Here is a 15,825-nt window from a genome sequence, read left to right as displayed (position 1 = left end):
ATACAACTTTTTAGTTATCTGATATATAAAACTAGATTCATTCAATCGTGCAATACATGAACGTTTTACATAACTTTATTTTATTATTTACTATACAAAATTTGTATTTATTTACCACATGTGATACACAGAGTCCTAAACTAGTAATAATATATTATTGTTTTAGGCTTAGTCTTATAAAATTCGATAACGTTAACGAGTCAATCTCATCTAAATCTAAATTCGATAATGTTAACGAGTCAATCTCATCTAAATTCGTTTGTTTACCCCACCTAACCACATTGTTAGGTAGAGATAGAATCTTCAAAAACATAAAAAAAAAGGTTATCTCCAAGTAACAAATAATCCAACGGTGGCTCATACTTGATTCACCTTCGCGGGTTTTCATTACATTTTCACAATAACAATAACAGCACGAATCTTGCTTCTTAAGAAACCCTAAAATTCTCATCAAAGTTATTATTTACATAAAAGTATATGATCAAATAATCTCTTCTCCACTTTGTTCATTCTACGAACTCTGTTCCTGTTCCGAATTTTCACCGGATTTTCAGGTATGACGTCACTCAACTATATGTGTTTTTCGAAACAACTGCAAGCGAATTCTGTGTATTAATTACTGTTATTGATACAATTGTTACGGTTTAGAGTTATGATTATTAACTATTTCATCGTCATGAATTCTGTTATCGTCTATTAGTTTAGACTTTTAGGGTTTTGCGCATCCCCCGATTGGATTTAGGCGGTGCTGAGTCATTTTGGGTACCCACTTTTGTGTACGGTATTTTGGGTCGATTTACCTTTGAATACCGGTACAGTACCGGCTGCTTTCGTTATTGGTACTCGTGCCAACTTTTTGCGTTTGTTTATCGGGATCATTATTTCGGTTCGGTACGGTATGATATTTTGGGTTGATTTACTTTCGAATACCGGTACCGTACTGACCACTTTTGGTATTGGTAGCGGTACCCACTTTTTGTGTTTATTGGGATCAATTTTTCGGTTCAGTATGATACGGTATTTTGGGTCGATTTACTTTCGAATACCAGTACCGTACTGACCACTTTCGGTACTGGTACTAGTACCCACTTTTTGCGTTTATCGGGATCAGTATTCCGGTTCGGTATTTTGGGTCGATTTACTTTCGAATACCGGTACAGTACCGGCCAGTTTCGTTACTGGTACCGGTACCCACTTTTTTCGTTTATCGGGATCAATATTTCGGTTCGGTATGGTATGGTATTTTGGGTCGATTTACCTTTGAATTCTGGTACAGTACCGGCCACTTTCGTTACTGGTACTGGTACCCACTTTTTGCGTTTATCTGGATCAGTATTTTGGTTCGGTATGGTATGATATTTTAGGTCGATTTACGTTTGAATATCGGTACAGTACCGGCCACTTTCGTTACTAGTACTGGTGCCCACTTTTTGCATTTATCGGGATCAGTATTTCGGTTCGGTACGGTATTTTGGGTCGATTTATTTTCGAATACAAGTACCTTACCAACCACTTTTTGTGCTTTTCGGGATCGATACTTTAGGTTCGGTTGCGTACTGGTGCTGAGCTCATCCCTAGTTTTGAGCATCGCCAATTGACAATTTTAATATATCTATATATATGTATTTTTTGAAATGAACAGATTATTTGAAATAATAAAATAGAATCAGTATGGATATATAATGTATAATTTTTTTTTTCTATTTTTTGCAATTTTGCAGTATGGATTCACATGTCCGTTCATTGTTAACAAGCTCATTTCTATCGTCAGACCCTGAGACTGAGTTTGTAGACCAGATAGCATTATTTGCAGCCCTTCTATGCGGTTGCATCGTTGTGGGTCACCTACTCGAAAAGAGTCGATGGTTTAATCAATCGATCACCGCCCTTCTAATCGTGAGTTACTAATTCGGTATCATAAACACGTTTTATGATGAAATTTGGTTTAGTTTATTGCATTTGTTTTATATTCTAGAATTGGTAACAAAAACGAGCATTGCAATATTGTCTTCTGATGACAGGGTTTAGGGACAGGATGCTTTATTTTATATGCTTCTGGTGGTAAAAGCTCTCGCATATTGGAATTCAAGCAAGAGTTTTTCTTTATATATCTCCTTCCACCGATAATCTTCAATGCTGGGTATGCAAGATTTGTATTAACATATGTGTTTTAGTGTGTTAATACATATGATTAGCGTTAAATTATTTCAACAGGTTTCAGGTGAAAAAGAAACAGTTTTTTCGCAATTTCATGACCATTACTTCATTTGGAGTTGTTGGTACTTTGATCTCGTTCGCCATCATATCGTTCGGTATGTTATTTGCTTACAATTTTAGAAGGCTTTTGTGATATATACTTTGGTAATCTTTTTTGTGTGGTTTTTATATTTTTATGAAGTGTTTATTTGATTAAGATTTATTAGACTTTAACTTAGTTTTTTTTCTTAATCTTTTTTTTTTTTTTTAAATTAGGTGCAAGACGTTTGTTTCCGATGTTGGACATTGGTTACCTTGAGATCAAGGACTATCTCGGTATTTATTCTTTTCCTGATATTCTCAAAATGAGCGTGTATAATTTGTTTATACATATAAACAGATTCATCACAATATACAAGCTGATGCACATTTGAATCTTACACCCGACACATAATTTTCTAACCCTTTCATTTAAATATTTTTTCCGTGACCGTGAGTAGCACTTGGAGCCATATTTTCCGCAACAGATTCTGTTTGCACCTTGCAGGTACATGTACTTTTGATTTGTGATCCTTAAAAGGAATAGAACTAAAAGGTAATAACGTGTTGACCAAATTTTATCCTGTGATTAGGTGCTTAATCAAGAAGAAACACCATTATTATACAGTTTAGTGTTCGGAGAGGGTGTCGTGAATGATGCAACATCGGTGGTACTTTTTAACGCAATCACAAAGTTTGACTTATCTGACATGGACTTGTATATTGCTCTTGAGTTTGCCGCTAACTTCTTCAAATTGTTTGGGTTAAGCACCTTGTTGGGCGTTGGCGTAAGTTTTTTTAATCTTTATTAACCTATATGCTCCGCTAGTAAATTAATATTTTTTGTTGCTTGAATTGGTACGGTATACATTGCTCATTTATGTTAGAGTTAATTACATAGTTAGTCCCTGTGGTTTTCACAAAGTAACATACTTAGGTACTAATAGTTTAAAATCACATTCTAGGGTATTAACTTTTCATTTTGTAACGTCTGGAGGTATTAACGTTATTTGTAGGTTTAAAATCACATTTTCTTAGTACCTAAGTATGTTATTTTGTGCAAACCACAGGGACTATCTATGTTAATACCCTAGAAGTTAATACCTCCAAACGTTACAAAATGAAAAGTTAATACCCTAGAAGGTGATTTTAAACTATTAGTACCTAAGTATGTTATTTTATGCAAACCACAGGGACTAACTATGTAATTAACTCTTTTTGTTATTTCATTTTTGTAGCCGTTTATGTGATGGTTTTTCATATCACTTGTAGGTTGGGCTGCTATGTTCATTCATCTTTAGAACATTATATTTTGGAAGGTACACAGTTACTATATGACGGTTTTCAGTAGTATTTATGAATGTTTTAATGAATGTTTCGTCAATTTTCAGGCATTCAACTGACCGTGAAGTGGCTCTCATGATACTCATGGCTTATCTTTCTTACATTACAGCTGAAGTAAGTATATGAAGATATTTACATTAAATGGATAGTTCTGGCCTCCACTGTAAATCTTTATGTTGGAATTATGTTAATCTTTTTTGTCACAAAACTAAGTTTGTCCCTTCCAGGTGTTTGGATTAAGTGGAATCCTTACTGTATTCTTTTGTGGGATTGTAATGTCACATTACGCCTGGCATAATGTTACTCATAAATCACAAGTGACTACCAAGTGCGTAATTATCTCCAAACCTTCTTTTAAATACAATCGAGTAAAATGCCATTTTCGTCCCTGAGGTTTGGCTAGTTTTGCGACTTTCGTCCAAAGGTTTGTTTTTCCGCATCTGGATCCAAAATGTTTGAAATCTTTGCCATTTTCATCTGGCTCGTTAACTCTATCTTTTTTCTCCGTTAAGGCAGGGGTATTTTTTCGTCTTTTTTGTTAACATAAAGGGCAATTCGGTCTTTTTTCGATTTATGTACAAGCATTTAGCATAATGTACAAGCATTCAAAGAAGACGAAAATACCCTTAAGTTAACAAAAAAGACGAAAATACCTTTCCTTAACGGAGAAAAATGGATGGAGTTGACGAACCGGATGAAAATGGCAAGATTTTAAGCCTTTTGGATCCAGATGCGGAAAAACAAACCCTTGGATGAAAGTCGCAAAACTGGCCAAACCTCAGGGATGAAAATGGCATTTTACCCGATACAATTTTTCTCTTTAAAAGTTACTTAGTTTTGGTAATTATATGAAAATATCTACATTAAATGGTGTGGATTGCAGGCATGCTTTTGCAACAATGTCATATATCGCAGAAGTGTTTATTTTCTTGTATGTTGGTATGGACTCGTTGGATGTTGGAAAATGGAGGTTTATTAATGACAGGTAACCATTTTTTAAACGATTAGCGTGTCAAATATGATTACAAAACTTGCATAATATTTCTACAATCATATACACTTATTTTGAATATAAATATTAAGGAGGTTTTATGCATTAAAAATACACTTTAGCCGACTTCGAACCGTTTGACCTCATTAATTTGTAGCAACGATTTAATTTTGCAGCCCTGGGAAATCTATCTGGGCAAGTGTCATACTACTTGTGCTGATTATGATTGGGCGAGCAGCTTTCATATTACCTCTTTCATATATCTCGAACTTAATTCGGAGGGATCGTAATGAAGATATCGGGATTAGACAGCAGGTAAGTAACTTGAATCTACAGTTCAAATTTCTTGATTATGGATTACACATGGTAACAATAAAGTTTATCATACGTTTTTTTAATAGTTTGTAGTTTGGTGGGCTGGTCTGATGCGAGGAGCTGTATCTATTGCGCTTGCGTATAAAAAGGTAAAGTTGGTAGAAAAATGAATCGATAGAAATATGGTGGGCTGGGAACCAAATGGGCCTGTCATGATGGGCCAACATGTTTGATCCATCACTCACCCATTTCAAGATAGTAAGCTTAACTCACGTATTTGATCTTTTATGTACACTCTTCGCTGCATGTGGAAATATTGACCCATGAGTTGGTTCGGGTCCAGTGAGTTGAACGGGTCGAAACTCGCCCAAATGAAGTGGGTCCATTATATGTCGTTTATGTGGATTTACTAATATAAGTACATTTTTTTGATTTGTTTGCAGTTTACTGGATCTGGACAAACAATTCAGCCTGTAAATGCAGTTTTGATCACCAGCACCATTACTGTTGTTCTCTTCAGCACTATTGTAAGCATCTCAATCCCTTTATCATCCACCTTTCTTTCAAGTAGGGGTGTTCATCGAATCGAATATCGAATTTTCGAATTACTCGAATCGAATTTTTCGAATAATTTATTTTTTTTTTTTGCTGGAAATTTAATTCGGTTAAAAATTGGTCAATTCGATTCGAATTAAAACTTCAATTCGAATTCGATTTAAAATTCGAATTCGAATAAATTCGTTTTAATTCAAATTCATTTATGTAAATTCGTTACGGGTTGTTTGGGCTTGGGAATGGGCTATTTTAGGACTTAGATTATAAGTATTGGGAGAAAACCCTCTTAATTGAGAAAACCTAGGAAACTCTAACATCATGACATTTTTTTTTTGAAAAAATTTACACATGTAATATACATGTCTTTAAGGGTTTTGAGCAACAAGAATCAAAAAAGTGCCGACCAGATTTAAAAAAAAAAAATAAACAAGTTTTGCGCAACGTGATTGTAACATATGTTACACATGAATGTAACATATGTTACACAAAAACTTGTTTGTTTTTTTTAAAAATCTGGTTGGCGCTTTTTTGATTCTTTTTGCTCAAAGCCCTTAAAAACATGTATATTACGTGTAATTTTTTCAAAAATAAAAAAATGTCGGGAGCTTAGAGTTTCCTGGGTTTTCTCACCACAAGTGGGTTTTCTATTTATCCTTTCCCGTTTATACTATAGCCCAAATTTAAGTTATATGCGTATAAATATAATAAATAAATACGTATATTTGAATTCGAATTTCGAATTGAATTTAAAATTATAAATTCGTATTTGATTTACTGGACTCGAATTCGAATCGAATTCTTAATAATTGAGTCGAATTTTGAAATTTTCGTATCCGAATCAAATCATGAACACCCCTGCTTTCAAGTTTAATGTGTTGCATTGCCACTCATCCCCAAATAGTCGATTTTTTTTTTAAATTCTTTCCATGCAAATTCGAAGTTGAGGTCCAAAATTTCGTTTTTTATCTTTAATACATTTTTCTGGTCAGTCATATATTGCAATTGTTTCCGCCCTGTAACCTTTATGATGCTATCAGTTAAAAAGATCGAAAACCAATTAATTTGAGTGGAGTTCGCCTTTTGATAGTTGATACTTGTACTTGAAAATATGGCGATTCGGGCTAAGTTTATCTTTTGACTGATCACATAGGTCATCTAAAAACCTTAAACCAAAAAAAAGTGTCAAATGGGTCAAAAGTCACTAGAGGTCTGTTTTTTTTATATATTAATCCATATAACCAACTAATTGGCTTGGCTCAAAAAATCATATTATTGTAATAATATATTTTTTGTAATCAGATTTAACAAAATATGTTAACCGAAGGTTTAGAAAAGCTCAAGAGCAAAAGTGTTTAATGTCATCATGTTTTCATTAGCTTGGTTATAAAATGCACATCACCTGAGGCGTCATGAGGAAAACGTCTCAGGGTCTTGAAGTGGTGCTTCATGCACGTGTGGGTCCAAAATTGGTCAAAATCAGGGTCATGGGGAGGCAAATATGTAAAAATTGATCAAAAGGGTGAAGAGATTATGAATGGTTTACTTCTTGTTGATGTGTAAAAAGAGATGCAACTTTTGATGTACATAAAGCTTATTTGTTTAAATATAAAGCAACATCACACGAACGTGAAGCTCCCACCTCACGCTTTTTTAAACACTTTATGACCCAATCCCAAATCCATTTTGACCCATTGTACGCCACACCCACCCTCCCCCGTTTCACCACCTCTACTTTTGACATTTTTTTTTTTTTGAACAACATATTTTTACACCTGAATACTACCTAACCTTGAACATCAAAGGATTTGAACCCACACCACTTTTGTTGCCGGCAAGCTCCATACCACTAGTGACTAGACCACTAGGTCATGGGCCCCAAGGGGAGATCTTGGTGGTTAAGTGGTGTGCTCCACATCCAAAAAGGTTGGGAGTTCAAATCCTGCAGAGTGCAGGTATTGGTGTATTTATCCTAAAAAATCTAGGAATTGTTGTTAAAAAAAGGCCAGGGGATTCAGTTTTACATTTTGGTTGATGTTTGACATGTTGGTCAATGGTTCGGAGATATATTGGGTTGATAATTTAGACATAAATAATTTACTTCTTGTTTTTTTTTCAAACAATAAATACTCACACCTTTACCCCCCAAAACCGCAGGTATTTGGATTGCTGACTAAGCCGCTGATAAGGAGGTTGCTACCTGAATCGAGCCAAACCGAACCATCTAGCCCAACATCATCAATGACGCCACTTCTAGAAAATGGACCTGATTATGATGATCCTGAAAATGGAAATAATCGAACCCTAAGAAGCAAACCGAGTCTAGCGATGCTATTCAACAGTCCTACAAGCACAGTTCATTATTACTGGAGGAAATTTGACGACGCATGTATGCGCCCAGTTTTTGGCGGTAGCGGGTTTGTTTCATATGCCACTGGGACCCGCGACATGGATGTGATACATTGACTTCTAGGTTTTGACTATGTTTGACTTTTGTACATAGTAGGAATGCATTGACAGTTTGACACTAGTTTAGACTTGAAACTTTCCTACTAATTTCTTATTTTATAAATTTTACTTGGTAGTTTATTCTATTCGTTGTGTGAGTTGTGTCGCATATGTTATTGTTTTATGCGAGCAATGCATTAAAAGGTATAACTTCCCTTTATTTGATACATCATTAATACTAAGACCATGCGTAATGGTTAATGCCCCATAAGAGGCATTTTTCGCCACATCTTTCATAACACCCCTTCAAAAAGTCCATTTCCATTTTTTTCTCCTCTTTGGGCATTATTCTAGAAATGTCCTCCCTTCTTCATGCCTCTATAACGTCCAGGGAAAGGTGCTGGTGGCGTTATCAAACCCTTTCATGCCCCTATAATTCCCATTACACATGACCTAAACAATACTTGCTATTAGATTAAAGAATAAACCGTCGTTAAGAACCGATAAAATGAGACTAAAATGTTTCCATTTTTAAGTCGGTTTGGGGGACCGAAGGCAGTCATCTGTAGTCCGGACACGTAGCTTGCGGGATCAGTTGTGAACCTGTGACATGGATAGTCGGATACCAATGTAAATACATGCTATGAAAGATATGTTGTGAGTTCAATATTTTTTGTAAGGTCCACAATCACTATACAAGATGAACTTTTGTGAGGATAAAGTAAAACTATAATGGAAACTAGAACTTATTGCTTCAAGATGAGAGTGATCTCTATCCTTAAAGCTATTTTGCCTCCACCGTCCAATAGAACAACGTGCTTTGGGTTTGTGGCGAATCACTTTCCAAAATACAACAAAGCAATGGACAACTTACCTTTTCAACATTGCACAAATGGTGATAAGCCTATTGATTTAAATTTTCAAGTAACTAAAGAGTCACAATGGTTCTTTGGTAACCATCGACTTTGAAGCATCACGTCCTTCATTTGTACCATACGAACCAAATACACCCTTACCAATAGACACCTTTATAGAGTCACAATGGTTCATCGGTAACTGCCAACCTAAAGGCTACAACCCTTCAAATCAACACCTTTGACAACCACAACTCTATGGTAGCGTTCGTTTCATAGAATGGAATGGGATGAAATTGGGAAGCTTTTCTTTGTAAAATTGATCTTGGTTTGGGGAGGGAGGAATTTGAAATCCAATGAATTTCTTTAATCAATGAAATTTGTGACTATTTCAACATTCCATTCCATTCCTTCATTAGAATGAAGGATTTCTAAGGAATGTTGAAATAGTCACAAATTTCATTAGAGTGAAGGATTTCAAATTCCTCCCTCCCCCAACCAAGATCATTTTTACAAAGAAAAACTTCCTAATTCCATTCCATTCCATTCCATGAAACGAACGCTACCTATATGTTATATCCCAAACAAGAAAACCCATCCTAAAAGATTAGTATGGTGGGTGAGGGAGACCATTTGTACTATAAACCTCACATTTGTTACTTATATTGTTTGAAAAATTCGAATAAGGAAAACTTTCCTCTTAGCTAATTAGCTACGTGATTGATCGCTCTCGTTATGCTTTAGCTAGAAGTACCCTTATTTTCCTTTAAACTTCATATTTACTCATTTTTAACTATGTTTTTCTCTTTGTTTACCACATAAATTTTACCTCATTTTGCATAGTTCGAAAGTCGCAATAAATTTCTAAGTAAAAAACAAAAAAAAGGTATAAAAAAACGATGTTAAAATAAATAAACTTGAAATTTTTGATGTATTACAAAAAGGAAGTATAAAAAAAACGAAGTTAAAAGATACAAGCATGAAATTTTTGATGTATTAGAAAAGCAAAAACTGGTGATGTTATGAGTTGTTTTTGATAAAAATATATTAAAAAGGACATATATGTGCATATATTATATTTAATAACGAGAAATGTATATGATATTCAAATTAAATTTTGGATATAAATTATACATGATAATTAAAAACTTTTCAATAATATATATGATATTTAAGATTTGGGTTGAATATATATCATACTATGTTATAAACCCGTGTATTACACAGGTTGAATAAATCAATTTTATATAAAAAATAATAAAACAATATATTTTTAAAAACCACATTTATTACATGGGTTGAATAAATGTAAATTTATATATTAAATATTAAAAAGTTATATCTATAAGAATCATATGTATTGTACGGTTTGAATAAATGTAATTTTATATATCAAATAATAAAAAAGTTATATCTTTAAAACCATGTGTATTACACGGGTTGAATAAATGTAATATTGTTTACCAAATAATAAAAAAAGTTATATCTGAAAAAAAAATAAAGTTTATTAGAGATAATTACATCATTGTAAATAATAAAAGTAAATTTGTATATTACAATTTAGAAATAATAAGTAGGTGTCTGTCAAAAATAAGTAATGATTTTAAGTAAAAGAAAACTAAAAAATGATTACATGACATGTTAGGTAATATAAACAATAAAGATAATATGATATAGAAAATCAAATAAATAATATTATAAATGAGAAGTATCCATTAAATTTAAACTAAATAATAATTATATATAATTAAGTAGAAGAGATTAACTAAATAATATTTGGTAGGAGATTATCTATAATTAATTAGAAGAGATTAAACTAAATAACCAAAATGGTTTCTTTTATTATATTGTTAAACTAAATAATAATTATCTATAGTTAAGTAGGAGAGATTAAATTAAATAATATTTAGTAGGAGAGTTATCTATAATTGATTAAAAGAGATTAAATTAAATATAATTATCCATAAGAGCTTGGTGGAAAAATCAAAAAATACATTGATAACAAGTATCCCTAAAATAATTTCTTTTATTATATAGTATAGATATAGATATTTAAGAAGTTTTGAGGATACACATATAGTATAGATATCGAATCCAGTACCTAATAGTCCTAAGCCTTCTCTCACCCCCAAAGTACCACTATGCTATAATGGCATGGAAATCGGACAGTGAAATTAACCTTCATGTTTTACATTAAGGAATCTAAGAGATGATATTTCTTTCTTCATCGAATTTTCAATGCATATCTTTACATGAAAAGAAAAATAACAAAACAAAGTTTTAAAGTAAAATAACGGATTAAGATGGCTAAGGTAGCTACAATGATTTATAGAATTTTTAAAGTAAAATAACGGATTAAGATGGCTAAGGTAGCTACAATGATTTATAGAATTTTGACACATCCAATGGTACCATCCGATTTCAATTTCTCGTGTTATAGAATTAAAATATAAATAATCACATAATTATATATTTATACAAATTTTGGCGAGTAATCAGTAAAATTATATTAATTAAATTAAATTCATATAAAATGGTAAATTTCACAAATAATATATTTCCTTTTCTGGTATTAGACGCTCCAAACAACCGTTTAAAAGCTTCATGACACTTCCCCCCTCTTCTGGGCCCACACTAATCTCCATTCAACGAAACATAACATCAGGGGCAAAACCGTAACTTCACCCATTTCAAACTCCTACTTTGTCTCGCCCAACGCCGGGTCCAACCGGCCTACAAACTCCGTGTCACAATCTAATTGGTCAGCCATTTCACATGGACGAAAATGCCCTTCACCGCGTGTATATAAATAGTTTGTTATACAATTGTACAGTCATGTGTCAACTACCTTCTTCTTCTTCTTCTTCATATAATAATCAAATATCTTCTTTCCGCCATTAAAGCTCTGGTTTGTGTTCTGATTTCTGGTAATTCTTCTTTATTTACATTCGTTAATCTCGTTATTATGTAGAGAATTGAATGAAACAAGTAGTTATGGCTTCAATTGCATTTGTTTATTATGATTTTATTAGTTGCAGATGCGTTCATGATTTGTTTCTGTGAATCGAACGTGTATTGCTGTGATTCGAACGAGTTTTTATGTGAATCGAACGTGTTTGTGAATCTGATAACATATATATATTATGCGGATTTGATTGTAGCTATTTATGATTCGTTTGTTCAGAATTTGATCTGTAGTTGCAGATGCGTTTATGATTTGTTTCTGTGAATCGAAATATTGAATGAAACAAGTAGTTAGGTGTTTAATTGCGTTTGTTTTAATGATTTCTCTCAATTTTCGATGATTTAGGTAAACAATGTAGTTAGATCTTTAGTTGTAGAGGCGTTTATGATTTATGTCTGTGAACTGAACGTGTATTTCTGTGAATCAAACGAGTTACGAGTTTTTCTGTGAATCGAACGAGTTTATCTAAAATATGTGATTCGAGGTTCGAAATTTGTGATTAATATTTAAGTTCAATATATATGTTTCCCGCCACCTGAGTATTTTGAATCTAGACTCATTTGTGTTTTATCTCTAATAATCGATGTAGATTCTTCTGTCATGTAGTTTTCGTTTGATGAAAGAAGTAGTTAGGGCTTTAATTGAAGTAGTTTATGATTTTTCCGAATACTCAATGTTAGATCTTTGGTTCAGATGCGTTTATGATTTGTTTCTGTGAATCGAACGGGTATTTATGTGAACCGAATGAGTTTTGGTTCACGAGTTTTTCTGTGAATCAAACGTGTTTATTAAAAATATGTGATTCGAAGCGGTGAAATTTTAGGTTGTGAATCTGATAACATACATTTATTAGGATATGATTTTAGGTTATCTATGATTTATCTCTAATGATTCATATACATTCTTCTGTTAGTGTAGTTTTTGTTTGATGACTTAGGGGAAAACATTCTCTCTAATCAGCCGAAATTGACTCGTTAATCGCATTCCTCTTTGTGTTGATTGATTCACTCCGTCGTATGAATATGATTTTATAATCGGCTTTTATGTAGTGTTAGCTGTTTCCAGATCTGTGAATCTTTATTATAGGAGTTTCATCTGGCTTAATTGCAATTTCTAATATTGTAGATTGGGATTTTTTGAAGGTGAATAGAAAATGGTAGAGTCAAAGAAGTTGTCTGCTTATTGGTGGTGGTTTGACAGTCAAAACAGTATTACAAGAAACTCTCCATGGCTTCAATCCACTCTTGCAGGTATACCATTCATATGTTTTAGTCTCAACTTTTGAATCTTTTAATCTTTGACTATTGTGTTGCCAGTTTGTTGCTGATATCTTGAACACTTTTCTGTTTCTTGACCAACCAAGATTTAGGATAACTTAGCTTGCTAAAAGGTTAATGCTGTCAAAAAATGGAATATTGATTTATTTTTAATATATATTAGTAGTTAGTATACCAATAGGATGAATAAAAAGTAAGTACATGCCTAGAATACATTATCTTTATAGTAAGTACTATACAATGAAACAAGAAACACTTGTAGATTTTAATAGAGGGATGAACACAAAGTCAAAAAATGGGTTGAAAACCACCTAAAACACACACTGACTGATACCCTTTTGTTAACATTCTGCAAGTTTTCCAAATGAAATGGTATCTTAAACACATCAAGGGTAAAACTGGTATTATCCTAACTAAACTTGCTTTAAATGTACATAAATTTGTTTTTTTAATTTGTGAAAAACTTTTATGAAAATTTCTGTTACAATGAATGACATTCATATGAACCATGGTTGACAGAGCTAGATAACAAGACAGAATCCATGCTGAACTTGATTGAACAAGAAGCAGATTCTTTCGCAAAACGTGCAGAAATGTATTACAAGAAACGACCTGAGCTTATTAAACAAATTGAGGATTTCTACCGAACCTATCGGGCACTAGCTCTACACTATGATCACGCCACCAAGTTTGAGTTTGACTCGTGTACTCGCCTTTTGACCCGACACCAAACTTCCCATCCGATCACTAACGTGGACAAATCCTATGACAGCTATTCTGACTCAGTTGACTTGTACCATGATCAAGATTCCAACGAATCACAGACCGATGATCATCGAATCCTCGATGAAGAGTCTTTAAGTGAATCAAAAAGTGAAGAATTGATGAATTTGAGGGAAGAAATTGAAAGACTGAAAGAAGAAAATAAGATTCAGAAGGAGATGTTGGTTGAAAAAGATGAAGAGAAAAGAGAAGCAATAAGACAGCTGAGTTTATATGTGGATTCAATCAAGCAAGAGAATTTGAATTTTAAAAAGAGGCATGCTTTCAAAATGCAGATTTAATAGAAGTAGGAATAAATTGCCATTTTAGTCCCTGAGTTTTGTCCAAATTTACCATTTTAGTCCAAATAGTTTTTTTTTTCCTCTGAGTCCCTGACTTTTTCCTTTTGTTGCCATTTTGATCACATACACTAATTCCATCCAAAAACTCCATCTTTAACCAGGGGTATTTTGGGGATTTTCATTTTAAATGTTTTCAATTGCCATTTTAATCCAATTCCAAAAAAATCAAAAAAATTCCAAAAAATCAAAAAAATTCCAAAAAATTCTAAAAAATCATAAAAATTCTAAAAAATCCAAAAAATCCGTTTCGGCGCGAACCGTTTCGAACTGAACCGTTTCGACCCGTACCGTTTCGACCCGAACCGTTTCGAGCCGAACCGTTTCGACGCGAACCGTTTCGACCAGAACCGTTTCGACCCGAACCGTTTCGAGCTGAACCGTTTTGACCCGTACCGTTTCGACCCGAACCGTTTCGACCCGAACCGTTTCGACCCGTACCGTTTCGACGCGAACCGTTTCGACCAGAACCGTTTCGACCCGAACCGTTTCGAGCTGAACCGTTTTGACCCGTACCGTTTCGACCCGAACCGTTTCGACCCGAACCGGTTCAGCTCTAAACAGTACGGGTCGAAACGGTACGGGTCGAAACGGTTCGGGTCGAAACGGTACGGGTCGAAACGGTTCGGGTCGAAACGGTTCGGGTCGAAACGGTTCGGGTCGAAACGGTACGGGTCGAAACGGTTCGGCTCGAAACGGTACGGGTCGAAACGGTACGGGTCGAAACGGTTTGGGTCGAAACGGTACGGGTCGAAACGGTACGGGTCGAAACGGTTCGGGTCGAAACGGTTCGGGTCGAAACGGTACGGGTCGAAACGGTACGGGTCGAAACGGTTCGGGTCGAAACGGTACGGGTCGAAACGGTTCTGGTCGAAACGGTACGGGTCGAAGCGGTTCTGGTCGAAACGGTACGGGTCGAAACGGTTCGGGTCGAAACGGTTCAGCTCGAAACGGTTCGGGTCGAAACGGTACGGGTCGAAACGGTTCGCGTCGAAACGGTTCAGCTCGAAATGGTTCGGGTTCGAAATGGTTCGCGCCGAAACGGATTTTTTGGATTTTTTACAATTTTTTAGAATTTTTATGATTTTTTAGAATTTTTTGGAATTTTTTTGATTTTTTGGAATTGGATCAAAATGGCAATTGAAAACATTTAAAATGAAAATCCCAAAAATACCCCTGGTTAAAGATGGAGTTTTTGGATGGAGTTAGTGTATGTGATCAAAATGGCAACAAAAGGAAAAAATCAGGAACACAGAGGCAAAAAAAAACTATTTGGACTAAAATGGCAAATTTGAACAAAACTCAGGGACTAAAATGACAATTTACTCTAGAAGTAGCATATTCTCAAGGGTATTTTGGGAAAAAAAATGTTTTTTGAGTAGATTTTGTAGATAGACAAGAGTCATTCATATACACTACATTATACAATTTGAGATCTATGAAAACAGCCTTTTGTTTGGAAGTGGTAACATGGGCTAGTTTAACTAAAGCAACCAAAAAAATATTGTTTATGTCCGTTCGTTTATTCAATAAATGAATGACTCATCAAACAGTTCAGTTCACTTCAATGAACGTTTATTGGTTCGTTTACATAAATTATTAATTCATAGGGTGTAGTTTAAGTTATTCTAATAATATTATTATTTCATCTACTTAGGTCATGTGTTATGGGGCTTGGATGAGAAAAAAGTGTTATCATGTAGGTGACACGTATGCACACTTT

At 34.1% G+C, this 15,825-nt stretch overlaps 2 protein-coding genes across 4 annotated transcripts; both read left to right on the top strand.

The window, feature by feature from the left end:
• Positions 1-285: 285 nt before the first annotated feature.
• On the top strand, positions 286-8,031 carry LOC110884173 (sodium/hydrogen exchanger 2). Its single transcript, XM_022131858.2, has 15 exons — positions 286-554; positions 1,722-1,896; positions 2,022-2,140; positions 2,215-2,312; positions 2,473-2,532; positions 2,697-2,743; positions 2,829-3,023; positions 3,508-3,554; positions 3,627-3,693; positions 3,807-3,907; positions 4,463-4,564; positions 4,747-4,885; positions 4,972-5,034; positions 5,329-5,412; positions 7,595-8,031. The coding sequence occupies exons 2-15, from the start codon at positions 1,723-1,725 to the stop codon at positions 7,901-7,903; spliced, it is 1,605 nt and encodes a 534-aa protein (XP_021987550.1). The 5' UTR covers positions 286-554; position 1,722; the 3' UTR covers positions 7,904-8,031.
• A 3,503-nt stretch (positions 8,032-11,534) lies between these two features.
• LOC110884174 (protein NETWORKED 3C) lies at positions 11,535-15,571 on the top strand. Of its 3 annotated transcripts, none has more exons than XM_022131860.2 (4): positions 11,535-11,666; positions 12,830-12,954; positions 13,501-14,054; positions 15,440-15,571. In XM_022131860.2, exons 2-3 carry the CDS (start codon positions 12,858-12,860, stop codon positions 14,043-14,045), a joined length of 642 nt encoding a protein of 213 aa, XP_021987552.1. In that variant the 5' UTR covers positions 11,535-11,666; positions 12,830-12,857; the 3' UTR covers positions 14,046-14,054; positions 15,440-15,571. The 3 variants fall into 3 exon arrangements, with proteins under 3 accessions (XP_021987552.1, XP_021987551.1, XP_021987553.1); XM_022131859.2 differs by having other exon boundaries at positions 11,536-11,666; positions 12,847-12,954; XM_022131861.2 differs by having other exon boundaries at positions 11,584-11,647; positions 12,847-12,954.
• The last annotated feature ends 254 nt before the right edge of the window (positions 15,572-15,825 follow it).

The sequence above is a fragment of the Helianthus annuus genome, chromosome 10 (assembly GCF_002127325.2).
Source record: "Helianthus annuus cultivar XRQ/B chromosome 10, HanXRQr2.0-SUNRISE, whole genome shotgun sequence".
NCBI classification, from domain to species: Eukaryota; Viridiplantae; Streptophyta; class Magnoliopsida; order Asterales; family Asteraceae; genus Helianthus; species Helianthus annuus.
Note: the sequence above shows the minus strand (reverse complement) of the source record. Positions and strands in the feature narration are given on the sequence as shown.